Source organism: Anguilla rostrata, chromosome 16 (assembly GCF_018555375.3).
Source record: "Anguilla rostrata isolate EN2019 chromosome 16, ASM1855537v3, whole genome shotgun sequence".
Lineage (NCBI taxonomy): Eukaryota > Metazoa > Chordata > Actinopteri > Anguilliformes > Anguillidae > Anguilla > Anguilla rostrata.
Window position 1 is genome coordinate 1,371,155 of NC_057948.1, and position 26,430 is coordinate 1,397,584.

The 26,430-nt window shown below is 42.6% G+C and overlaps 1 protein-coding gene and 1 long non-coding RNA gene across 16 annotated transcripts in view; one reads left to right on the forward strand and one right to left on the reverse strand.

Moving 5' to 3' along the window:
* Window positions 1–26,430, forward strand: part of LOC135242401 (NACHT, LRR and PYD domains-containing protein 12-like) — a 505,695-nt gene that overhangs the window by 242,198 nt on the left and 237,067 nt on the right. For 6 of the 15 annotated variants that reach the window (XM_064313459.1, XM_064313454.1, XM_064313449.1 and 3 more), the window contains one exon: window positions 19,895–20,068. The exons of 3 other annotated variants lie outside the window; for them this stretch is intronic. In XM_064313459.1, the coding sequence (XP_064169529.1) occupies window positions 19,895–20,068 (174 nt within the window). Of the gene's footprint in view, window positions 1–13,919; window positions 14,094–19,894; window positions 20,069–26,430 lie in introns of all 15 variants that reach the window. 6 more of the 15 variants (XM_064313446.1, XM_064313445.1, XM_064313465.1 and 3 more) reach the window with 2 other exon arrangements.
* LOC135242475 (uncharacterized) lies at window positions 1,782–7,377 on the reverse strand. Its single transcript, XR_010326366.1, has 2 exons — window positions 5,385–7,377; window positions 1,782–3,024 (listed from the first exon to the last, which is right to left on the reverse strand). It is a non-coding gene; the product is annotated as an uncharacterized LOC135242475 (long non-coding RNA).

Below are 26,430 nucleotides of genomic sequence, written 5' to 3' on the forward strand. Positions count from 1 at the left end.
TACCCCGGAACTAGGAACCTTTTGAGGAACTCAGTGCGTTTCCACCGCAGGAACTAGGGTCTAAATTTAGTTCTGGGGGCTTTGTTTTACCCCCCAAAACGTTCCTGCTCGGGGGGTAGTACTTTCCGAAAGTACAGGAACCTTTTGGGTGGAGCTTGCAGCGCTGAACATTTCTGATTGGTCGAGTACTCGTAGCATTTGTGTTGTATTTATTTTCCGCCATTACCCGCCATGTTTGAAAATATGCAGCGGCAAACCAATTTATTTTCATAACTTCAAATCAAACTTGTATGTTATGCGGCGCAGTAGCCTACTTTTGGTTATAACCTGTCAACGTCTTGGAATTATAACGTGTGCTCTTCTGTTCTTTTCTTGCTTTAGTATTCGTTTTATAAAATGCTAAGCATTCGTGCTGGGACAGCATATTACGTAGGCTACCAAAACATTCAAACGGATTAATTCGGTTGCTGAATATTTTCTTCCGGATTTTCTTTGTTAGCCCGTTGTAATTGACTCAAAACGTTTGATACAGTTATGTGAGGTATGCGGTAGTTCTGCATAATTAACATTGGTGATACAGTACAAGCAAACTGGAAATCACCTTCCGCACTTTTTATCCGGGTAAAATAACAGGTTAATTCTAGTAATCTTCGCTTTAGCTTTTTCAGACTGCCGTAATTTTACTCCATTTTACTGCCATTTTTCAATTCCACGAAAAGACCAGGAAGACTATGGACTCATTTATGGTGCATGGTTCGCATCTGGAGGGCACACTTCGCTGCTCGGCTAGCAGTAACTTCGAAGGAAAGCAAACGGTGGCTGTTCCACTACTAATTTACATTTTCACGCAAGTCCGAGTTTTCGTTCTATTCTTGTCATTTTGCAGTTAGCCTCTATGGAATTGACGACGAGAAAGTAATAAAACAGCAAATTGTTTACAACGTGTGCATGTTTTCTGCTGTTAATGAATGTGTTTGAGAGGATATATGAAAATCAATAAATACAAAAGTAACCATATATAGTCATTGTTGGTAACCCGTTGTATATAAGTGGAATAAACCCCTCCGGGCTGTCCCGGTTATTAGAAAATAATGTAGGCTACTTCGGTGATAGTATGGGGTTACAGAAGAAATCATATGACAGATGGACCGACGACAACGTCAGTGGGCTAATTTGCCTAATCTTCGCGGTACTTTAGACCCCGGTGGAAACGCAGACAACCATTGGCTGAAGGAACCTTTTAGTTCCTGGTAAAGTAGTTCCTGGGACTGAAAGTTCCGGGTAATTTTGGTGGAAACGCGGCTTTAAACACATCATGGGGAAGGGGGGGGGGGGAGGTAATCAGACATTGGGGGGGAAGAAACAAGGTGTGGGGGAGTTGGACTGAAGTAGGGGGTAGAGGATATCACACAATGGTACTGCATATCAAAGTGAGACAATTTGACTGGGCAAGGGGGTAGAGGATGTAGCACAAAGGGTGTGATTAAAAGGTCAATTTAACTGAGTGTGGTGGTAAACAATCAATGCTATCTGTAACTGGCCCACTACAATGTGAGACACCTCAGAAGGGTAAAATGTGGCTCCCATGTTGTCCAACATTCCCTACTTTTTTTCTTTTTTATAAGAAAGTCTTCTATATTCCAAGGTGTATGTAAAGCAAAGAATATGAAGCAAAAACAAAAAAGAAAACATAAAAATTAAAACAAACCCACAAATTATTCAGGGGTTATTTCTGAGCCATCCCACAGTTTCATTTCTATCAATGACTTTCTCCAACTGTCTTTTTCTGTTTATGCCAGCAATAACACTGTGTTTGATCATTGGGGATATGAATTACTATTAGACCTACAATTGCCAGGAATATCCAGTTCCAAAAATGTGTTTTCATCAGAGCATCCTTGTCGCTTCAGGACTGTGGCCTCTGCCTGGGCCAAGCTCACCTCCATTTTTGTTCTGAGTAGTGTTGAATCACTCTCCATTAGAGCTTTCTTCACCTGAGCATGAAGACCTGACACATTTGACTGAGGAACCAGGTAGGCATCCTCCCACATGGCCAAGCTGTTGGACTCACTGGCATCAGTAGTAGGTAAACGAATGTTCTCCATCTGAACAGTGTATGCTGGTGTAAACCAGAAACCAGGGGGTGATTAACACCTTATATTACCATATGGAAATCCTGTGGGGTGACTCAGAATACACCAGTGACACTGGTCCACCACGCTCTCCACTTCCTCTAAAGGATGAACATTCCTCTCTGTGGACAGTTCATTATAGTTAATAGATATAATTATTGCATGACTTTCATGCATAACATGTATGAATGTAATAATCTGTTGATTCAGCCATTCCCTTATACTGATCAAACACGACAATGACATTAGCTCAATCATAAACAGCATGCATGAATACCATATTTACATCATATTATAAACCCTTTTTTTTTCTTTTTCCTTCTGGCCCAAAAATGATGCCTTCTCTAGGAATAGGGTGCAGTGGAGGACATTTGCTTCAGTCCAACTGCTTGAGTCTTCCCATTCCTTTAGAGGTTGGCATTGTCTATTCTCAACATACATATATGTATTATTATTATTATTTATTTATTTTTAACCATATAAATTTAGATGCATCATTGTTAGACCAGGGTAATATGTAGATTCATGCTCCACGGCCCATCTCCCCCGGTTATCCTGTCCCTCATCCCAACTAGTTATTGCGTTATCATAATGTGTCCAATTACGTGCTTTTACTGTCACAATGAATTCTTGTATTCTTGGAAACTGTCTTCCACCCTCAATAGTGTGTTCTAAATGAAGATTCACTTGATACTTTCCATGTGTCCTCTGTTGTGAACGCTTCACCATCTTTCCACCTGTCTGATGTCCATTCGGTGAATCCAACATCAACTGCGTGTATTGTCCTTGACACATTGTGTGTTGTTTATGAATATGATAGGAATGTCCCACTTAGTGCTGACTTCCAACCTGTTCCTGAATACCAGGAGCCTCGTCCTCATCACGATTAATTCTGTAGGGGAGAGAAAGACCACGTGTGAGTGTATATTCTTATGCAGTTTTAATCATTTAAACATTGACATTGGTATCAAGTTCAGCTTTGTTATATAATTTGCATTGGTCCCAATGATATCGGAAATAGTGTATTGCCCTACCCCGCTTTTGCATCACCAATTTCAAATTTGTTTCACCAAGTTTGTTCATAACTTCTTATGAACCTTCTCAGTTTGCTTCCTAGCCTCCCCCTTTTAAATTTTTATTATTATTTTTTTTTAAGCATCCCCGATTTAGAAAGTCACTGTATGTGGGGTTGGACTGTGAAAGGGATTCTCAGAGCCTTTCTGGCTGCTCTGCTCAGCATGTGCCTTAATCATAGACAATAGGTCTGTGTATGTAAGAGTGCCTTCAATCTGGGGCTGTTCTGTCTGAGGCTGCTGTGCACGCAGCTGTTTTGGCCCTTTTCCTTCCATCCCTCCTCCTTTTGACCAGCAGTGTCGCTTGGAATGGCCAACACGCTTGCAATTGGCACACACACGGGGGCTTCTACACTCATTCTGAATGTGACCTGGCTTCCCACAGTTAAAACAATGAAATTTGGCCTGGCCCTTATTAGATGCTAGCACAGCAACCCTTTTTCTAGAGCTCTGTTTAGGGCTCAGTGAACTGAGTTGCGACTCATTCCACACAGTTAAACAGTCTTGGATATCCCTGCCTATGTGCTGTCTGACTGGCTGTGCACCCAGTTCTCTATTCAACTGTAACAATAAATGTTGGCAAGTAGGCGAGACGAGATCTTTATATTTATTGATTACCAAACTCCAAAACATTGGATCGTCACCTGTTAGTAGTGCTCTGTTCCCTCCACCTATGTTTCGATTGTACACAATCACAAATGTTCTAAGAAAATCAGTGGGATGCTGCCCTTTCTTAGGTACAAACTCAAGAATTTTATTCATGTCAGCTATAACGCGATAACCCACAGCCTCGCTCATTAGCCTTAACCTTGCGTCATGATTGGGGAAAACAACAGGGTTTCCCTGACCCTGTATGAATTCTAACGGAATAGTAACCGATGTAGGGAGCACAGATTGAAATAATTTACAACAGTCCTTGTCAGTTAGCGAGTGTATTCGCTGCAGCGTTTGCACCTTTTCAACAACTGCGGTCGGGTCACTAACTCCGTCCCACGTGGGAAGTTGTTGTTGCAGTGTAATCAACTCTGAAAGTGTAAGATTGCGATCCACCTGTTGATCTGCATATTCATATGTGATAGCCCCATTGACAGGATTTTGTGTTGCGCTTGTACGAACTCTGCGTGTTATTATTGGTGCGATTTTTGTGTTTTTTGTCCCGACTGATTTAGTTGCTTTTTGTGATGTAGAACTTCTAGAAACCAACCTTCGGCAATTGGAAATAAGTGAATTGGTAATAGATGCATTACATTCTGTCCCCCCAGTAGGCCTATGAAACGCCAGCTCCTCATCTAAAATTTCATTATCACTTCTTTCATCATCCACATCTAACAAAGGAGCTGTTTGGCAGTTTGTCTGTCTGACTTCCCATTCGTCATCATCAGAACTGTATACTGACTCACTCTGCTCCTCTAATGTCCTTAAAATCACTGCCACTCGCCGTTTCATTATGGTATTTGCAAGTTTTTGCTTTGCCATTTTTTCTTTCAGCGACCTGAACTTCTGTACAATCGCATTATCCTTATTATCCCCAGACACATTCCATAACTCTTGATATGCCACCTGAGCATCGCGTAACTGTCCCTGCGTTTTAACCAATTCTGCAGTTGTGGTACTCAATTTCTCCCTCAACTGGCAAATTTCTTTTCTAAATTCTAAGTGTGTTGTGGCATGTAATATACGTTCTGCAACAGATGCTTCCAATTTCCTTGAATTTACCTCCAGTGCTTTATTCAAACTTTCAACTTCACCTCGCAATTTAGGAACCTCTACAACTTTATCGGTCAAAAACTTAATTGTTTGGACCATAGCCATCACACAGTTAGCCTGTCTCGTTTTATCATTTTTCTCATGTTCATTGCGCTCTTCACAAGCAGTCTGAAGATATTCAACAACATCCACTTCCTGTGGTACGTTATAAGAATCCTCCTTACAATGTTTGGCCAACCACCTAGCGGCCCACGATTTCCAACCATTCACTGCCATTCCTAAACTCCTGTACAATGGACAAACAAACTTTTGGTACTTGAAGTTGTCCAAGGTCTGTGCAACTTTATACAAGCCCCTACCTAGAACACTGTACACATGTACAATCAATTCTAGCCACTTGTATTTTAAAACATTACACAATTTTCGTAACTATTCCTCTACAATATTACATACATAAATATTTCATACTCACAAATGTACGTGGTCCGTTCCGTGCCTTCAAGTCCGTTTTTCCTTCAGCGTTGGCAAATGGCTTCCAAAACAGTCCTCTTACTGTAATTCTTTCTTGAATTCGGTGTCAACGTAAAAAAGAAGGTCTCTTCTGTAGGCCAGTGTCACACGCGAATGTCAGCCTCCCCAGTTTTTTTTTTTTTTTTGAAAAACGCAACAAGAACGACGGATTTGGGCTGGCTCGCCAATAATGTGGAATTTTTAAGAGTTCGATTTATTCCGCCGTACTTTCGTAAGTAGAAAAATAAATGCAGGAACGTCTTCGTTTCAAAATAGGTCGTTTAATGTAGCAAAGGAACTAGTGGGTCTGTTACCCAAGTACAGATAAACACAGAACCAACAAATGACGGAGACAGTGATGTTCCTTCAAGGAAACAAAGGGCCAAATGGTTATCTTAAACACATCACGGGGAAAGGGGGGGGGGGGGAGGTAATCAGACATTGGGGGGGAAGAAACAAGGTGTGGGGGAGTTGGACTGGAGTAGGGGGTAGAGGATGTCACACAATGGTACTGCATATCAAAGTGAGACAATTTGACTGGGCAAGGGGGTAGAGGATGTAGCACAAAGGGTGTGATTAAAAGGTCAATTTAACTGAGTGTGGTGGTAAACAATCAATGCTATCTGTAACTGGCCCACTACAATGTGAGACACCTCAGAAGGGTAAAATGTGGCTCCCATGTTTTCCAACAGTCTTCACTGCTATAACAGATTTTTCAGTGTTAATTATTCATTTATTTATTATTTTTCAATTGGTCCACCAACTTCCCCACTCGACGCAGGACAGCTTTATTTATACAATTACAATGTTTACATGTCATAGTGGTAAAGTCACTTAGATTTTTTAAGTGAGACAGTTTTTTGTTCCATTGATATGTGTTCAGTGAGAAGGTTTTGCCATTGTGTGATACTTAATGAATTCCTTGATTTTCAATTTAGGAGAATAGTTTTTTTGGTGATCGTTAAGATGATCAGTATTGGTTTTATGTATTGAGATGGTGTGTTGATTGTAGACAGATTTGTGTTATGCTAATGCGGACTTTGCATCTTGCAGTATAGCTTCGGTCATTGTTTGTGAAGTCTTCTGCAGACAGGAGGTTCTGACACATCCTAACCTGTATTATGGAGAGTGCTTCTGATTTGTAGAACAGCTGTTTGTGGGTTTTTCTTCATTATGGTGAGAATTCTTCAGTCATCAACTGAGGTGGTCTTTTTTGGCCCACCAAGCCATTTGCAATTATCGAGCTCACCAGTGTTCTTTTTCTTCTTAATGGTGTTCCAAACAGTTGATTTTGGTGAGCCTAAGGGTGGCCTATGTCTCCAAAAGTTTTTTTCTTATTTCTCAGGCTCATAACAGCTTCCTTGACTTTCATAGCCACAACTCTAGTCCTCGGTTGCCTCAGCAGTGTCACGTAACAGGTAGGAAGGACCCACATGCAGAGAAAAAAAAAAAACTCAAAATGAAAATTAACCAAGACTTTACTTACACTACAGGGGACAAAAACCAGGAAACCAAAAGGCCACGCAGGGCACTTCCAAAAAACACAAAATAGAAAACTCAAAATTCAAAACTCACACAGAGCAGAACACGGGCAGGACAGAAACCAGACAGGAACTAACAGGCAGAAACACAAACAGGCAGAAACACACAAACACAGGCAAGCAGATACACACAAATCCAAAACAAACACAAGGAACCAGCACCTGAGTCAAGGGGACAAAGAACTAAAATAGACAAGACACAGGTGCACTCAATACATAATCAAACGAGAGGGAAGGGATAACGAGAGGCAGGTGGGGACGATGATTAAGTAACGAGACAGGTGGGAACAATGATAGAATAATTAAAACCAATAATACAATTAACACAGGGAGGGAGAACGAACTGAAACACAAAACTGAAGTGCCGCCATCTGGCGGCCCAACAAGGAAAAACAGAGACAGAAACACAGAACCATGACAAGCAGGAGTTCATCTGTAAATAAATGATTAAAAAAAACAAATCATTTTAGTGACCTTTTATTTTTGGGGGTTTCAATTATGCAATGTTTGGTCTATACTGCAAAAGCAAATGTTTAAATATTGAATACAAACTAAGCACTTAGGTAACATTTTTTTAAACACATGGACATGTTGAAGAAGAGAACACTTTCAGGGGCGTCACTAGGAGGGTGACACCAAAATGACTGGCAATACATTTTTTGTGCAGTGTTTTGTGCAGCGACGGGTTTACTCTGATGCAGTTTACTACTGCCGTTTGATTTAATTAGTGATATTAATGTGATGAGAAGCGCTTTGTCATTTGAATGCATAACGCGCAATTCCTTGCGCCCACTCCCACCAGAATTTTTTTTTTTTTTGCCTCAGATTTGACATCAAACCATTTTTTTTTACTTCATCAGTTGTGCACCCTTCTCCAGATACAGCATTCGCTGAATGAGTAATAGCATCCCATGCATCTTTTTTTGTGTTATTTTATATCCACCACTGACGCTACTAAATGATAGGTCATTTGCTGTTCACTTCCCACAGCAATACCTCCACTTCAGAACTACTGAAGTTTTTCTTACGTTTGGAGTCCACCCTCTTTAGATTTTCGTTTGGGCGTTATTGACTTTGTTCGCTCTCAACTTTTCTGTTCGATTTCTGTGTGTGCACGGCCCTGCAGTCTCATGGCCTTTTATGGGGGTTGGCGGGGCCTTTTCCTATGCTAATTAGGAACAACTGGCACGCGCTTTGCATTTACGAAGACGATGGGATTCATCATTTTAAGAACACGCGCGACCAATTCTGCGGTTTAAGAACACGTCGTGAATCTGAAGTAGATTTTTCTTAGGACCTTTCTTAAGAACAAATTAAAGAAAAAACTGGTAAATGAGGCCCAATGTTATTTCAAACTAGGAGGCATGACAACTAGCTACAACATCAAGTTAACGATACAAATGCAATATGAGTGCTGGTTGGAGGTGCATGTGTAACATGAAAGTGTTACAGGAATAAGGTAGAAGTGATAAGTGATCCTAGCTGGGTATACCCTGCAGAGTAGTGATAGTTAGTCCAGGTACAGTTTGAAGAGATGTGTCTTCAGACTACAGCGGAAGACGGGCAATGAGTGATTTGTAGAGGAACAGGGAGTTTGTTCCACCACTGCGGAGCTAGGGTGGAGAAGCTTTGTGCTAGGGACGAGCGAGAACCATTCACCCGGATGGCAGAGAGTGCAAGTCGCCATGATGTAGAACAATGGAGTGGTCGAGCTGGCTTGTAGGATTGAATCGTGTCCTGTAGGTAGGCGGGGGCTGTCCTTTTTTGTAGGTGTGGTAAGGACTTGAACCTGATCCTGGTGATGACTGGTAGCCAGTGGAGTGACCTCAGTTAGGCAGTCACATTCTGAATAATCTGTAGTGGATGTATGGCACAAGCTAGCTGGCTTGCAAGGAAGGAGTTGCAGGAGTCAAGACAGGAGGTCACCATACTCTGGACAAGTAGCTGGGTGGAGTGCGTGGTCAGGTATGGTCGAATCCTCCTGATCCAGAGGAATCTGCAGGACCATGATTTTGCCTTGATGTGCTCCTTGAGGTCTATCTGGTCATCCTGGACCACCCCCAGGCTTGTTGCAAAGTGAAAGGGAGTCACTGTAATGCCATAGACATTGAATGAGAGCTCCTGTAGTAGGGATGTCTTGTAGGGGATGAACAGAAGCTCTGTCTTGTTGTTTCTCATTGACCCGTATGGTCGATAGAGGGATAGAGAAGAAGATTTATGTATCATCAGCATAACAGTGATAAGAGAAGCCGTGTGAATTAACCTTTCTCCAGTGTTCGTTGCTCCCCCATTATTATAGTGCGGCCAAATTTGGCTGGTCTGTTTTAACCGCTCTTACATTAACACAAAAACCATAAATCATCACCAAATTTTGTTTAACAGTGGGGGGCGGGCGGGGGGGGGGTGGATTAAAGGGTGGGGTGCAGATGGGTGGGGGGTGAGGGGGTTGTGGTTGTGAATGTGTGGGTGAGTGGGTGCGTGTATGGGGATGTTTTCCATCTGCTGGATGAACATCAAATACAGTAGTCACCCATTAATTTCCTATGGCGGTCATTTTAGACCCGGAACACTACAGGTGTGACAAAGTTGACTAAACCACTCAAAATTCTATGAAAGTGGTGATAAGCAATTTTATATGTTCAAATGCCTAGTGTGGAGGGAAACATAAGGTCTTGAGGCAACCGCAGCACTATGGCTCTGTCTGTCGGTCAGTTGGTCGGTCGGTTGGTCTCACCACGTGTCCCACCACGTAGCGGCCACAGTTTTCGCCCCAGGAGGCTGAAATTTGGCATGGAGGTTGGTCATGACCGAAGATAGAGCTGAGTAACTTTTCAGGTTGACTGACCAAGAGGGGGCGTGGCGATGGGCGTGGCCTATCACAAAAAGGCGCATAACTCCCGAATGGATTCACAGATTTGCACAAGATTTTGTGGAAAGGTTGGTCATAAGCCAAATAACAGCTCATTAACTGTTCACGCCAATTGGCAAAAGGGGGTATGGCAGCAGGAGTGGCCTATCACAAAAAGGCCTATCATGTAACATAGCAAAACTTATGTGGAAAATTTATGTAACACCATAAAACTTCAAGGAAAAGTTTATCATGAACTGCTGTCTAACTTGTGCATGTACCATCTGACGGTCCACAAAGCTGTCCCCAACCGCTAGCAGCCACACATTTTGAGGCTGAAATTGGGCATGGAGGTCACGTGTTTGGGGGAGGGTGTGTGCGTGGATGCATGCACGCAGACGCGTCATGCCCATTCAAGCTGGGGGGGCACGTGCCCCACCAGATTTTTGATATCTGGATTTTTTATATTTTTATTTTATTTTATTACTATTATTTTTTATAATATGTAGTTATGATCATTTTATATTACGAGTCAAACGTATTCTTCTAATTATGTCATAGATCATACCTCAGATAGTCACAAACCCCCTTTCACTATAGTATTGGTTTCTTCCAAAAGTTGCTGCATGAAATCGGTTCGCAACAGCAGGTACGCACGCACACAGCACTGCTGCACATCAATGCTGGAGGAGATAGCGCTTTTAACAAAGGAGCTTTGTCACAAAGCAGCTTTAGAGAACCGGCCCCAAAGAATAAGCCTAGGGCAACAGTGGCAAGGACAACCTCCCTGACTGATAGCAGGAAGAAACCTTGAGCAGAACCGGACTCAGAGGGGGAACCCGTCTGCCGCGGGCAGGCACCGGTTTGGCAGTGAGCTGATTATTTTTACCACCAGTAGTTATAGTTAGCAAAACACTGAATTCCATTTGATATCTCCAGGTCAAGATGCAGAGGAAAATCTCATCGTTCTTTAAAAAAAAAAAAAAAACGATAGAAAGCCCCAGCCCTGTCCTCAGGAGGTTGATAGTGCAAGAGGTAGTTTATCTTATGTGAGATTTATAGTGATAGGCTATTTTTCCTTCATGGAAATGTATGCAGATTTAATTGTGTGTAGGTGTGGTTACAGGTTATATCTACTTTGGCTAGTGGTGATGATGGATCTTTCAAGGAGGCTGAGCAGTTTGGAAAATAGGTTACTACTGCTCAGTCTGAGCTTTATTGGCAATGGAGCAGACACTGCTATGTGATGTCAGCACAGACTCATCTGTACTCATGCTGCTTCCTATGCATTGTGTTTGAAAATACAGCTATTACCATGTTGGCAGGTTCCTTTCATCTGTGGTTTTATTATCTATGTTCTCTAAATTAATTTGCATTGTGGATATAGTCTTTTTATGTGAATGTATGTCCCTTAAAATATTTGGGTGAAGCAGACAAGATTTAGCTCTTTTTCAAGAAAAGTGGCAGCAGTGTAGAAGCTACTGTAGAAGTCAGTGAATAAGTGAGTGTCATTTTCAATAATCATAACCTCCACAATCTCCAAATAAATATACAGTATTTACCCTAATATAAAGCAGGAGCTTCCTGAGCTACAAAAACTGATTTAGTGACGTTTTAAAATAATCCCCTCAAAGCCTTTGAATATATATGTCAAATTTCAGGAAATTGCGTCATTATTTTCTTTCTTTTTCTGGGGAAGGACCCCCATGCCCCCTACTCTAATTGTGCCCCTCCAGAATTCTGCATGACGCCCCTGCATGCACTCATAGATGCATGCGCGTACGGTCGCAGCTATTGCAGATTCGCTCTTGTTGCTTTAAATAAGATATGGTCCTGGATTCAAATCTGAAATTGATCTGTATTTGCCAGGAAAAAAGCTAAAATTCCCTTTTTTACATGAGGCTGCAGCCATCTTGGAACAAGATAGTTTGTGACATCATTGGCATTAGTCTCGGCTGCTCAGTTCCTATTGGTAGATGGCTGACTTTCAGTGAGCTCAGCGATGAATCAGGAGGAAAGAAACAAAACAAAAAATGCATGGAGAGTCCTTCTCTATTGCCCCAGGGTGCTCAAATGAGTATTACTACACAACACCTATCATTTTCATGAACTGCCTCTAACGAGACTGCAACCACTGAGCTGCTGGCTGCTCTGAAATGGTCCACCTGTGGGACAGGGCGACGGGTCTGCAGTGATGATTTGTTCTTCAGACCACGAACCGACTGAAGCCAGAAGCTGTGGTTGGGCGGCAGGGCAAAATTAGCAATGAATTTATCTACAGTATGTCAGATATCAAGTGTTTAGATTATGGCCTCAGAGAGAGAAACAGTGAACTGGATACAGTATTGGCTTGAAGAATGCTGCCTACCCTCCCCTCCACGAACATTCAAGGAAACGTCCTTTACGCCACTCTGATACCCTAATCTAGGCAGCCGATCTATGGGTCCCACCTCCTGCAGAGTTTGTCTCAGGAGAGACAAACCAGAAGACAGAGCTATTTACAGGGCCAGAGGCCCAGTGTGGCTACAGAGTGAACAAAGATTCTGTTCTGGTTGATCTTAAGTTTAAATGCAATCTGTGACATTTTATTGAAATTGTTGACTGAAAACTTTGTGTTTATGTTAGAAGCACAAATAAACTTCCATGCTTTTTATTGGTATTCAATAACTTAACTGAATTACATCCTAATATATTCATGTTTGGTCTTGTTAGAAAGGGATTAAATTCCTAAATATTTTGGTAATAATATGGTTCTTAGCCATACTTTCAACAACATAAGGTCACTTTCATTAAAAAGTACACTGTCAGCTTTTAGATAGGGCAGCCCTCGTCATAAATGAGCATGCCCCCCTTCTACATCTGAACTCGGCATTGCCCAAACAGGGCAAACATGCTCAAGCCATGTAACGTCAAGTGTTTATGATGGCCTCAGGAAAAAGTTGTGTTGTGTTGCAGTTGGTCTTTATTTTGGTGGTGGTTTCTTGGTTGTGTGTTTTAGTTCATTTCCTTTGTTCCCATGGCACTGGAAGAGGGGAATACTTTGATAAGGTCTGGCTCTTCAGTCTTTCTTTTCTGGTAATGTAATTTAGCATCTTGTTTGATGTCTTCTGTTTTGTTTTGTAACTTAGAAGTAGACCTGATACAGAGTTTGTTTTGGTTTGTCAGTTGATTCCACCAGGTTACTGTCAACTGACCTATCAGTGATTGAATTCATAATTGTAATTTTCAATAATACTTGTTAAATTAAATCACATAAAATATATTTTATATGTAGGTTAAGTGAGGGGTTTTAGCACGCAATACCACTTGTGTTCAGTATTCAGAGTGCTGAACATTTTAACAAGGGCATTGTCCGAAGCACTGGATTCAGAAAATAAACATATCTTTACTTAATTGTTGCTTGCCCGACAGTGCCTCCTGGAGTTTTAAATACACTGCTGTCTGAGCTTTAATCTCAATATAAACTGCCGCTGGGTCCGTACAGCCTGCTCACTGCTTATTCCTGTATTTTAATGTATAAAAACAATGTGCAAATGTTCCCCTGTCATACAGTACTGCACTGTGTTCCTGCTCTCCCTGGGATTATCGGGGCTCCCCCACTCCCTACCCACTGATCCCTTAGCAGTGTGCAGCACCAGGGGGTCCTTAGACAGCCTCAGCACAGGTGCTCAGCTGATCCCTTACCAAGTGTGCAGACAGGGGTTTTACTGGCCTCAACCTCAGTATCTAGCGTCTCCCAGGTACAACAGTGAAATGGTCTGAGAGGCACAGCAACTAACAGTTCCAGGGGACTGAGAGGATCTGTTGTTGTTTTATTTGTAAAATATCTATTTAGAAAAGCCACTTTAGTTTTGGTTTTTTATTTTAAATATTCATTAGGGGTGCTAATAATTTTGACCCCAATGTTTTTGAGAAAAATACTATTTTCGTAAGTTTTTTATAAGAATTATGTTTAATTGAAGTGAAAGTAAGCAGTTTCTACAAATGTTTGAACAGAAAATTAAAATCATTATGTTTAAATATTTCTTTTATACAATAATTTATGCTCATTTTAATGAAGAGTGCCAATAATTCTTCATTACTTGAATGTATGAACTCTTCTTTGCAGACTGAACAGCTGTGACCTCACAATGAGGTCCTGTGATATTGTGGCCTCAGCTCTCCAGTCATCAAACTCACCCCTGAGAGATCTGGACCTCAGCTACAATAATCTGGGAGATTCAGGAGTGGAGCTGCTCTGTGCTGGACTGAGGAGTCCAAACTGTAAAATACAGAGACTGGGGTGAGTAGTGCTGTGTACTGTGTGATCATTACTAAATAGAATTACTGATTATGGAAATGTAAGAGTTTGAATTTTGTCACAGGGAAGACTAATTTACTGACTCCATTCATTTTCAGAGCCTGTAACCTGAATGTTTGTGTGAATGTGAGTTTATAAATAAAAATATTGACTGGGGTGTGCTATGAAATGATGGGCAGCTTGAACCTGTATCCTGGAGAGAGAGACTAGCTACTTACATGTGAGAGCCAGGCATTCATCTAAGTGTTCTCTGACATTAATACCTTCAATCCTGGGAGGTAAATATCCTGCTCATCCAGGATTCTAAAACCATCAACTATCTCTGGGATAAACCTAATTAAGATTTACCCCATTTGGGTACCGAGACTATATTAATATCACAAGGCATGACTTCTGTATTATTCTATTAAATAACATTTGATTGACCCAAGCTGCTATCCTACATGAGGTGCATATCCTGCTAGTGAAACTATGAATATGCCCAGTGAGTACTTCAGTAAGGGTGTTACCCCAAAACTTTAAGTCACTGTCGCTACCCCGGTTCTCTGAAACGCAGAGTAGAGAGATCGACGTATGGGAAACGACATCCGGTAATCCAATTGCACCAAGTATGGTTCTGACAGCCAGCAGTGCATTCAGTGCTACAGGAGACTACTGCCCTCCTGGAAGAACATATGGGACACTGCAGTGCTACTACTCTTCATATTCACTTCTCATGTGCGGCAAGCAGGGCAGTCTTGGTGGATCTCTCCACCGGGGTTACAACAGTAACCTAAAGTTCTCTTTCATCATCTCGTGTTTGAGATACACCTATGGGGACACATAGACAGCTCCCAGAATGCCTTATGCTCACAGCTGAAATGCTGTCAGGCCAGCAAAGGATGCCTTCTCCCCTGAGGGGAGGGTGGTGTCTGGCACATCCCGTGTAGGGAAGTACTGAAGACTTTCCACTGCCCAAAGCTATAGCCAGGACCCAGGAACGATGTGAAGTACTACAACCCATAGCAGATGAGGGGAGATGTGTGCACCTCACACAGAGCTCACCCCCAGAACTGAGTGGACTACCGGCCTCAGGCAGTGGAACCTAGCAACAGTATCTGGAGAAACCAGAAACCCCATGAATAGGGCCCACGATGCAGCTATGCCCCTCATTGAATGAGCCCTCAGGCCCAAGGGGGGTGTTATCCTCTTTGAATCATATGCCATAACAAGAGCTTCCACAAGCCAATGAGACAGCCGCTGCTTAGAGATACGTTTCCTCTGCAGGCAGGGGCCTAGGTGACTAAGAGCTGGTCGCTCTTTCTAAAAGCCTTAGTCTTTGTCATATACGTGCCGAGAACACAGCATATGCAGCCTATGCTGCTCTTCAGAGGAGAAAGGTGGTGGGTGAAAAGCGGCAAGCTCCAACTCCTCACATGTGAAAGCTGGGAAGCTTTTAGGCATAAAGGCTGGATTGAGCTTAAGAAAGAGCCTATCCATTTTAGGGGAGAATATTGTGCATGAGAGATGCACTGAGAGCGTATGGAGGTCACTGACTCACTTAGCTGAGGCTAGTGCAAGCATCAACGCTGTCTGGAGAGACAATGTAAAATGAGTAAAATGTGCTTTTTAGCAACAGGCAGAGAACAGTGAGGCCCCTTCATGAACCTGTGAATGAGGGGGTGCTGCCCCACTGCATAGTCTTTGAAACCAACATGACAAGCAGTGAGAGCTGCCAGGTAGATCTTAATGGTAGGAAAGGATTTCTCTTTATCCATAAGGTTCTGTGAAAAGCACAGCACATCAGAAACTGAGTTCTGGTATGGCACTGACTCACGAGAGGCACACCATCTTTCTAACACCTGACACTTATTGTCATAAAGTGACCTGGTAGAGGGCGCTCTCATGCTCTGGATGGTTGCAGCCATGCGAGGGAGAAGCCCTAATGCGTTGAGGTTAAGCCTCTCACAGGCCAAGCCCATAGAGCTACTCGCTCAGGGCAGGGGTGGTGTATTTCCCCGTTCACCTGAGACAGGAGGTCCGTGCGTAGTGGGAGCACGCTTGGCTGTACATAAAGGAGAGTGATAATCTCAGCCAACCATGGCAATTTCTGCCACCTGCGTGCGATTAGGATCAGTGTGAAGCTCTGCTCTCTCACTCTGGCTGGAGTGGGAGAGTAGAGAGTGAGGGGGGCAAATGCCTGTGAAGAGATCGACAGCTGCACGGCCAAATCTGTGCCATAGCATTTCCACAGTCTGGGGATGTAGATGCCATTCCTCATACAGTTGGTTTCCCCTTGACAGCAGATCCGCGCCTGCGTTCAGAATATCTGAACATGGCTCACGCATAACCACAGAAAGTGACGGCTGCTCCAGAACAACAGTCTGTGGGCTAGACCATGGAGCTGGAGGGAGCGCATGCCACCTTGGTGATTGACATATGCTACCGCAGTCATTATTGCAGCGTACGAGCACATGATGTCAGACAGGGAAGAAAATATCTGAGAGCTGTCCGTGTAGTTAATAGCTCCAGATAATTGATGTGAGCTGAGTGCAGCTGGATTGGCCGCGTCCCATTCATCATGTGACCCCCCTGAGTGCCCACCTCAGAGAGGGATGTGTCTGTCCTCATGACTTTCCACATGAGAACGATCCTGAGAGGGGTTCCCTGAGTGTAAAAGTCTGTTTTCCCAGTGACTCAGAGTGTGTCACCGTGAGACGGTGATGGAGATCGTTGCTGGAGGCTGTGGTGGAGGGATGAAATCCACCTCATAAAGCCCCTCATTCTTAACAGCCCCAGTAGCAAAACCTGAGAGGCTGACACCAACCGCCCCTGCAGTCTGAGGCATGTGTGATACTGTACTCTCAAGCCCGGTGTGAACTGAGAGAGGTACAAGTCTGAGAGATTAAATGCAGTCCACTGATAGGTGAGCTCACAGCGAGACAGAGTTTAAATCCACTCCCAAGAATGTTACACTCCAGGATGGGGAGAGATTGCTTTTGGGGAGGTTTACTCTGAAACTTAGAGACAACAGATGTGTATGAACTCAGTGTCCAGCACAACTCTGCCTTTCAAAAATCAGCCAGTCATCTAACTACGTCAGTATTCGGATCCCCATTAGTCTCAATGGAGCCAGACCCACCTCTTCACAAATACAGAACACCCGTGGACTCAGGGAAAGGCCGAAGGGTAGCAAACACCACCATGGGCAAAGTGGAGAAATTTCATCTGAGGGGATAAATGCTTACGTGGAAGAAGGCATCTTTCAGATTCATTGATGTGATCTAGGGATGTTAAGTTAATCGATTAACTGTTAATCATTAAGAAGAATGTTGATTGATTCATTTCTATAGATTAAACCGTTGAATTTCATTAAAACATTTCAATGAATAACCTAATGTTGGTGATTAGATTTCAAATTAAAGAGACATTTCTAAAATGTTAAATTAGAGAGTCACAGTTCCCTTGACTGGCAGTATTAGTGAAACGTTATTGGTCCATTCCTGGAACATCAGTGCCATCTGAGCGCGTCTTCTCAGCTGCTGGTCTCACCTTCAGCAGACTGCACACCAGACTGACCCCAAAGCACGCAGACATGCTCATATTCCTTAACAAAAATGCTTAAGCATTAAGTTAAGCCTATTAGTTTATTACAAAGTTAAGCATTAATAAGTAGCATTAATAAGCACCATAAATAAGCGGCTTTAATAAACAGCATAAATAAGCAGCGTTAATAAGCAGTATGAATAAGCAGCATTAATAAGCAGTATAAATCATTTGCATTAATAAGCAGAATTAATAAGAAATATCTTTTGTCACCATCACAGTGGCAGTTCAGCCAGCCCTTAGCGGTCCCTCCTCTCCTGAACAGATTTCTCAGTCTGTGAATCTGTGTTTTTATGATTTTGCTTCTTGTAGTTTTGTCCTTAATACACAATCCTGTTTAAATGATTGTTTGAGCATGTCTTAATAAAAACCTCTCTGATAGATACAGCTCATTAATTGGTAAGTCTGTTTGGAGTCATTCTTTTTATAGGCCATGTAGAAGATTTTAAGCTAATCAGTTTATCATTATTAATAAATTAATGGGTGCCGACAATCGATTAAAAGAATTGCACAAAATTTACATCCCTAATTAAAACCAGTCGTTCTGACATTGAACATGTTGTTAACATTTTGAAATTATATTTCCTCAAATGTTTAACACTGAGATTAAAGATAGGAAGTAGAGAACCGTCCTTCTTTGGGACCTGGAATTAAGGATAATAAAAGTTTTGTTGGGTTCGTTCTTTGGGAATCACACGTATCGCCCCTTTTTGTAAGAGGCAAGAAATTTCTTCCTCTTAAACATGGGCAGCGCTCTCTTGGGTTTGAGAGTAAAAGACTCTGTTGAAATGGGGGGTTTCACTTTGAATTGGAGTCTGTAGCACTTGGCTATTGTCTGTAGCCCTTGTCTGTAGTAGTGCTGCTGTGTCCTATGCGCTCTTCCAGGAGGGCGGTAGCCTCCTTTAGCATTGGACACACGCCTGTCTGTCAGAGCCAGACTTGGTGCAATGATGAGACACTCTGCAGAGGTCATGACCGGCTGTCATTCCCCATAGTTGGATTTTCAACACAAGATGATGAAAGAGAAGTTTATTTATGGCACCAATACAGTGATTGGTTCTTGCAGAGATGCACACCCTAGTCAGTGTATGAGTGTGCCATGTACTTCGCACGTAAATTGCTTGAGCTTCCCCTTAAATGCTATCCAGAGAACATTTCCCACAATCCACACTATTATACATTTGACAAAATAAAGTCTGACCTGACCAGAACTCTAATACCTACCACCATCACCAACAGACCCCCCTCCTACAATGACAGGGGTGCTGCATGGTAGTTATACCGCCCCTACAGGCACAGGAGAACTAGCAGCCCAGCTGGCAGTAAATAAGGGGCTTTGTATGACTGGTGTGCCCTTATGACTAAGTCTATCAGTTCTGTATATGTTGCATGTTCTCCTGTAAGTGTCTACTGTGATAGGGTGGCAGTGTAGTATAATAGCTATGGAACTGGTCTTGTAACCTAAAGGTCACAGGCTCTATTCCTGGGTGGGAAACTGCCAATGTACCCTTGAACAAGGCACTTAACCTGCATTGCTTCAGTATATATCCAGCTGTATAAATGGATGCAATGTAGATGCTATGTTTATAAAAAATGCATCTGGATGAGTGTCTGCTCAGTGCCTGGATGGATGGATGGATGTATGGATAATCTTATTTAAAGTGACTCGGCCTTTAGCTGTGTGTTAGGTTGCAGTGCTGTGGGAAGTTTGTCACAGAAAACCAAAAGTAAAGAAGCAAACACACTGTCCACTCTGAAAGATGTGTGTTCTCTCTTACATCATTACTTTTGGTGGTAGCTATGTCAAACATCCCACAGCATTGCAAACTAACTGACTGACCACTCTGAAAGATGACAGCCACACTTTTGGAATAGGACAAGCCCAGAGAAAAGATCATAGAAAAGGTAGATGAGCCCTTAGTCCAAATTCTAAGAATTTTCAGAATAAGAAAAGGGGCCATTTGGGTCAGAATTACATCTGCAGAACTGTCAGAGTTCAGTCCAGCAGGACGTCTGATTCTCAGGTCCAAAGTGCTGCAGCTGGAGAGTGGAGCACAGACATCTTCCTCAGTGCATCACCAACCTTAAAATCCTCAATTTCATTCTTCATCACTGAACATTATCATTTGTATCATTTACCATTTGTTTTATGTATACCTAATATAATTATAATATAATATATGAACTCTTCTTTGCAGACTGAACAGCTGTGACCTCACAGAGAAGTCCTGTAATATTGTGGCCTCAGCTCTCCAGTCATCAAACTCACCCCTGAGAGATCTGGACCTCAGCTACAATAACCTGGGAGATTCAGGAGTGGAGCTGCTCTGTGCTGTACTGATGACTCCAAACTGTAAACTGCAGAGACTGGGGTGAGTAGTGCTGTGTACTGTGTGACCTTAACAAAAAATAATTCCTGAGTATGGTTGTGTATGTCTGAATTTTGTCACAAGGAGGAAAACAAATTTACTGATTGCATTTTCAAAGCCTCTAACCTCAATGATTGTGTGAATACGAGTTTGCAGATCAGCGTATTGACTGGGGTATGCTCATACACTACATTTCCAAAAGTGTGTGGACACCTGAACATCACACCCTTGTTGAACATCTCATTCCAAAACCATGGGCGTTAATATGGAGTTGGACCCCCCTTTGCTTCTGTAACTGCCTCCACTCTTCTGGGAAGGCTTTCTAGTAGATTTTGGAACATGGCTGCGGGGATTTGCTTCCATGCAGCTGCAAGAGCATTAGTGAGGTTGGGCATAAGGCTTTCTAATTCACTCAAAGGTGTTTGATGGAGTGGAGGTCAGGGCTCTGTGCCAGCCAGACAAACTCTTCCCCACCAAACTCAGCAAACCATTTCTTTATGTGCCTTGCGTTGTGCACTGGAACAGTGTCATGCTGAAACAGGGATGGCCTTTCCCCAAGCTTTTGCCACAAAGTTACATTACATTACATTTATTTGGCAGACGCTTTTATCCAAAGCGACATACAAAAGTGCATTTCATGGTCATAGACAACTGCTAAACACAGGTTCAGTAAGGTACAATACTTATTTTGTACAGCTATTTATAGCCAAGAACACAGTTTAATTCACACAGTGAACACTATTCAGACCTAACCTCTGCAAAGCCAACTAGGCAGAAGAATAAGCTACAGTATTAGGACAAATACAAATTACCAAAAAGTGCTGGGATGGGGCGACATGTAACAAGTGTCATGAAAAGGGGGGGGGGATTTAGAGTGAAATATACAGCGTGGTGGTGGTTAGTCTAGGTATAGTCTGAAGAGATGAGTCTTCAGGCCACGGCGGAAGATGGGTAGTGAGGTGGAGGTTCGGAGGGGGACGGGGAGTTCGTTCCACCACTGGGGAGCTAGGGTGGAGAAGCTCTGTGATCCCTTTAGGCGGGTGGGAGGGGTTACAAGGAGCCCTGCTGCCGCAGAGCGGAGTGATCAAGCAGGCACATAGAATCGAGTCATGTCCTGCAAGTAGATGGGGGCTGTCCTGTTGGCAGCAGTGTAGGCAAGGGTCAGTGCTTTAAACCAGATCCTGGCAGCGACCGGTAGCCAGTGGAGTGATCGCAGCAGAGGAGTGACGTGGGAGAATTTGGGAAGGTTGTAGATGAGTCGGGCAGCGGAATTCTGAATTATCTGTAGTGGCTGTATGGCACAAGCTGGCAGGCTTGCAAGGAGAGAGTTGCAGTAATCAAGGCGAGAGGTCACCGTAGCCTGGACGAGCAGCTGGGTGGAGTGCGTCGTCAGGTATGGTCGAATCCTTCTGATGTTGTACAGAAGGAATCTGCAGGACCGTGATGTTGCCTTGATGTGCTACTTGAGGTCCAGTTGGTCATCCAGGACCACCCCCAAGCTCTTGGCAGAGTGAGAGGCAGTCACTGTGGTGCCATCAACCGTGATTGAGAGCTCACAAAGTAAGGAGGTCTTGCACGGGAAGAAGAGCAGCTCAGTTTTGTTGAGGTTGAGCTTCAGAGTTGAGGTTGAGCTTCAAGTTGAAGCACACAATTTTCTTGAATGGCGAGGACGGAGTGTGGCACAGTGGGTAAGGAACTGCGCTTTTAACCGAAAGGTCGCAGGTTCGAATCCCGGGTAAGGACACTGCCGTTGTACCCTTGAGCAAGGTACTTAACCTGCATGCTGTATATATCCAGCTGTATAAATGGATACAATGTAAAGTGCTATGTAAAAAGTTGTGTAAGTCGCTCTGGATAAGAGCGTCTGCTAAATGCCTGTAATGTAATGTAATGTAATGCATTATATGCTGTACCATTAAGATTTCCCTTCATAGGAACTAAGGGGTCTAGCCCAAACCATGAAAAACAGCCCCAGACCATGATTCCTCCTCCTTCATACTATACAGTTGGCACTATGCATTCCACCAAGCCCAGATTCGTCAGTCAGACTGCCTGGTAGAGAAGTGTGATTCATCACTCCAGAGAATGCATTTCCACTGCTCCAGAGTCCAATGGCAGTGTGTTTTACACCACTCCAGCTGACGCTTGGCATTGCACGTCATGATCTTAGGCTTGTGTACCGCTGCTTGGCCATGGAAACCCATTTCATGAAGCTCTTAATGAGAAGTTTTTGTTCTGATGTTGTTTCCAGAGGTAGTTTGGAACTCTGTAGTGAGTATTGTAACCATGGAAAGATGATTTTTACAAGCTTCAGCACCCCATTTTGTGAGCTTGTGTGGCCTACCGCTTCACTGCTGAGCTGTTGTTGCTCCCATACCTTTCCGCTTCACTATACCAGCTCTTACAGTTGACTGGAGCAGCTCTAGCAGGGCAGACATCTGATGAACTGACTTGCCTCAGCTGGAGACTTGAAAAGGTGTTGTACAACATTGTGAGTGAGCTTGAGCGAGGCTGGGTACAGTATATTAGGAATGTCTGGAGACCGCGATCACAGGTTACTGCCAGCAGAGAAGAGAAGGCTCTGTGCTGCTGTGCTGTGTAATCGCTGAAGTCTGGGTAAAAACGAATTACTATCCTGTTCAACTTCACTGGTGATTTCCTGGCGGCTTGCGAAATATGCTGTTGATTCGTGTACCCCAGCAGATTAATAATCAATGTTCTAGGCCTGTCTGCTGTTTTTGATCAGCCGCCATAGAAACGGTGGGCCCTCATTACTTCTATAGTCCTGTCAGCCAGAGAGGGGAATCACTCTTTGAGGGAATTGGTAAGAAAACCAACCGGGTCCGATCCTTCAGAATTCTCTGGTTGGTTAACAATGTGAAGGTTGCATCACCTGCTCCTATCCTCCAGCTCCGCCATTTTAGCCTCAAGCTGATCCTGTTTAGCTTGGTGCAGTGAGGCAGTGGTTTTGGCTAGTTTAACTTTGGCTTTCAAACCGGCAAATTCAGCCTGTAGCTCTTTCATGCCAAGCGAGAGATTTCAGCTCATATGGACCGGGTTTCATCCTCGATCCTGCAGAGCTGTGTCTCAAAATATTGTTTGTGTTTTTCTAACACAGCCTCTACAATGGCTGATAGCATGACACAGGATTCCTCATCATGTCCCTTTCTGAGTGAGTCTTGCCTGAAAGAGTCTTTGTTTTTGATGTAATTGACATATTTTATATATTGGTCAACAACACCAATAAACTGTACTTGGAGTGAACAGTTAAGTTGTAATGAAAACAGTTACATGAAGAGGAGAGAGGGCAAGGAACAAAATCACTAGGCAGCCATCTTCCCAGTAGGTCACGTGATTCTCCCCAACAGATTGATAAATAAAGAAAAAGAACACACAAAGAACTTGTGATGCATACCCACAATCCTTAAATGAAATGAATTAGGTACCAGGTAATTAAAGGGATATTTCACAAGTAATTTTTTGGAGCTCACCCCATTGTATTTGGACAGTGTGAATACTAGCAACATATGCTGTCCCTGTTAACCGTTAACGGCATCTCCGTTCCTCCTGGTTGTCTAGCTCCCAGTTCACTCCCATTCATTTTCAGGACCTTCTGAAAGCAATCTTTTTAAAACATACACTAACTACGGGGGATAATAGATCAATAAAAGAAAGTACTAATGTCAAACAATCCCTGTCCCTGTTGTAATAGGTCACCGGTGAGAACTGGATACAGATTGTCTGATTGATATGGTAAAACATTGACCTGCATAGTAAAATGTTTAAGGCCTGTCACACATTGCAGTCTTCTCCATTTCCATTTTCCTGCTATGAACTCTAGTGAAATCCATACATTTACCCCACTCTCTTTCACACACTGACCTTTTGTTGAAGACAAGTTTTACTCCTCCATTACACACTGGTTTGTGCTGCAGGATTGTGGTGTTTCTGAAAGGATTGTGCATAAAATTACATTTTATTCTGCTGGTAGCACCGTTGCCTCAGCAAGAAGGTCCTGGGTTCGAATCCCGGCCTGGGCCTCTCTGTGTGAAGTTTGCATGTTCTCCCGTGTTCATGTGGGTTTCCTCCAGGTACTCTGAGTGTGTGTGAATGGTGAGTGAATGTTGTGTGTGCCTCGTGATAGTTTGGCGACCTGTCCAGGGTGTATTCCTGCCTCTCGCCTTGTGACCCTGACCAGGATAAGCGGGTATAGATAATGGATGGATGGACTTCCACAAACGAAAACGAGAGTCATGCAGCGACTGATTCCAACTTCAGACTCTTGTTCACTGACTTCAGTTCCTAGTGAACGAGTGAGTCATGCAGTGACTGATTCCAACTTCAGGCTCTAGTTCCTAGTGAAAGTAATTTCACCTACTGTGCTTTGGATGTGAATTCCTGCATGAACCTAGCACAGGCCTATGTTATTATGCGATTCACAGGACTTTCCGAAACATTTAGCCAATTTAAAAATGAATAGCCAATATGGGCATGTTTCTGGGCAATTCACTCAATTAGCATTTAGGGGTTAGCTCACAAATAAGTGGCACGAGGTTGACGACTGAATAATTTGCAATTAGCTGATGACAACAATATAATCGATAGGCAAATTTTTAAAAGTTTTTTTAAACACATTAATTAGCAGTGTGGGACAATTTCTTATGAATCTGTAGCTTTATCCATGCAGATGTACTTTAGTGGATCAAACAAGTTGTAAAACAGCTAGCCAAAATCTTGATTTTACATTTTAGTTAGTCTAATTCGCCATTTGGCTGTTCTGAGCCATAGAAAGCTTCAAAACACTTGGCCAGGATAACCTAGAGATAAGATGAGACAGAGGACGAACTTGGGGGATAGCCATTGGAGGTGTGAATGTGTGTGTCTGTGTGAGTGTGGGTCTGCATGTGTGTGTGAGTGTGTTTGTCTGTGTGTTTGTGTGTCTGTGTGTGAGTGTGGGTCTGCATGTGTGTGTGTGTGTGTGTGTGTGTGTGTGTCTGTGTGTGAGTGTGGGTCTGTATGTGTGTGTGTGTGTGTGTGTGAATGTGTGTGTCTGTGTGTGAGTGTGGGTCTGCATGCGTGTGTGTATGTGTGTGTGTGTGGTGTGTGTGTGTGTGTGTGTGAGTGTGGATCTGTGTGTGTGTGTGTGTGTGTGAGTCTGGATCTGCATGTGTGTGTGTGTGTGTGTATGTATGTCAGAGGGGGTGTACATTCCCCTTCCCCCTCCCCTCCCACTAGATAAAATATGTGGCTTTCTTGTAGTTAGCATTCTAGCATCTGGGTCTGATGCCTACATTTCATCTCTGGTTTTTAAAAATATTCTGCTACCTTTTTGTTTTTAAATTTTGGTCTTGGCACATCCTTTGATTACTTTGGGACAAACACACTGTGGTTTGGTATCTTCTTTCAAACATTCCTTGTGTGACTGTCCATGTCTATAACCTTTGTTAATTGTTTTAAGGTAGTTGAACCTTGTCTTTAGATTTGATATGTTTGATAATAATTACCAAATTAAAATGAAATAAATATATTTAACATGTTGGATAAGTGAGGTGTTTTAGCTGTTGATGCACTGTGTTCGGTATTCAGAGTGCCAGATGCCAAATGAGGGTGTTAACAGTTAAAGCTGCTGGGTTCAGAAAATTAAACATAGTTCACATAATCCTCACCTTGCTGAAAGGTTTTACACTCTTTATCTTCCTAGTCAGTGCCTGTCCTAATTTTATGACCTGTAATTCTATTGAATGTCGTGCCTTGCATAACTGCAGCGGGAGTGCTGAATTTATTTGCCTTGGCTATATTTGGAATTGTGTTGACTAACTGCATTGTGTCAGTTTCCTGCATCATACACTGTTCTAGAGCCCGACCGATGCCAGATTTTTGGGTCCGATGCCGATCCCGATTTTGGAGAGTCCTAGCCCACCGATTACCGATGTTTTGACCGATATTTTGTCAAATCAATTTGAAAAACTTATATTTTAAGTTTCTATTGGTTTCTATATTTAAGAACATTTAACTTATAAGCAAACAAATAAAAATAAAAATAAACACACAAAGAACTTTTTAGATAAAAAAATGTAAAAGATGATATTAAATTAAATATATATACATATATATATATATATATATATATATATATAAACACCATCTTTAAGTGTGTGAAACCAAAATAACTCCCCACCTTGCTTTTACTCCTTTCTTTTCCAGCCATCTATAAAGAGTTTATTTTTAAAAAATCACTTTTCCACTTTCAAACATGTATTTTTATAAATATTATTATTATTGTTGTTGTTATTAATTTGTTATTATTATTTCTTAGTATATATTCTCAGTAAATTAATTATATTTTCTTATTTTATTCCTACTAC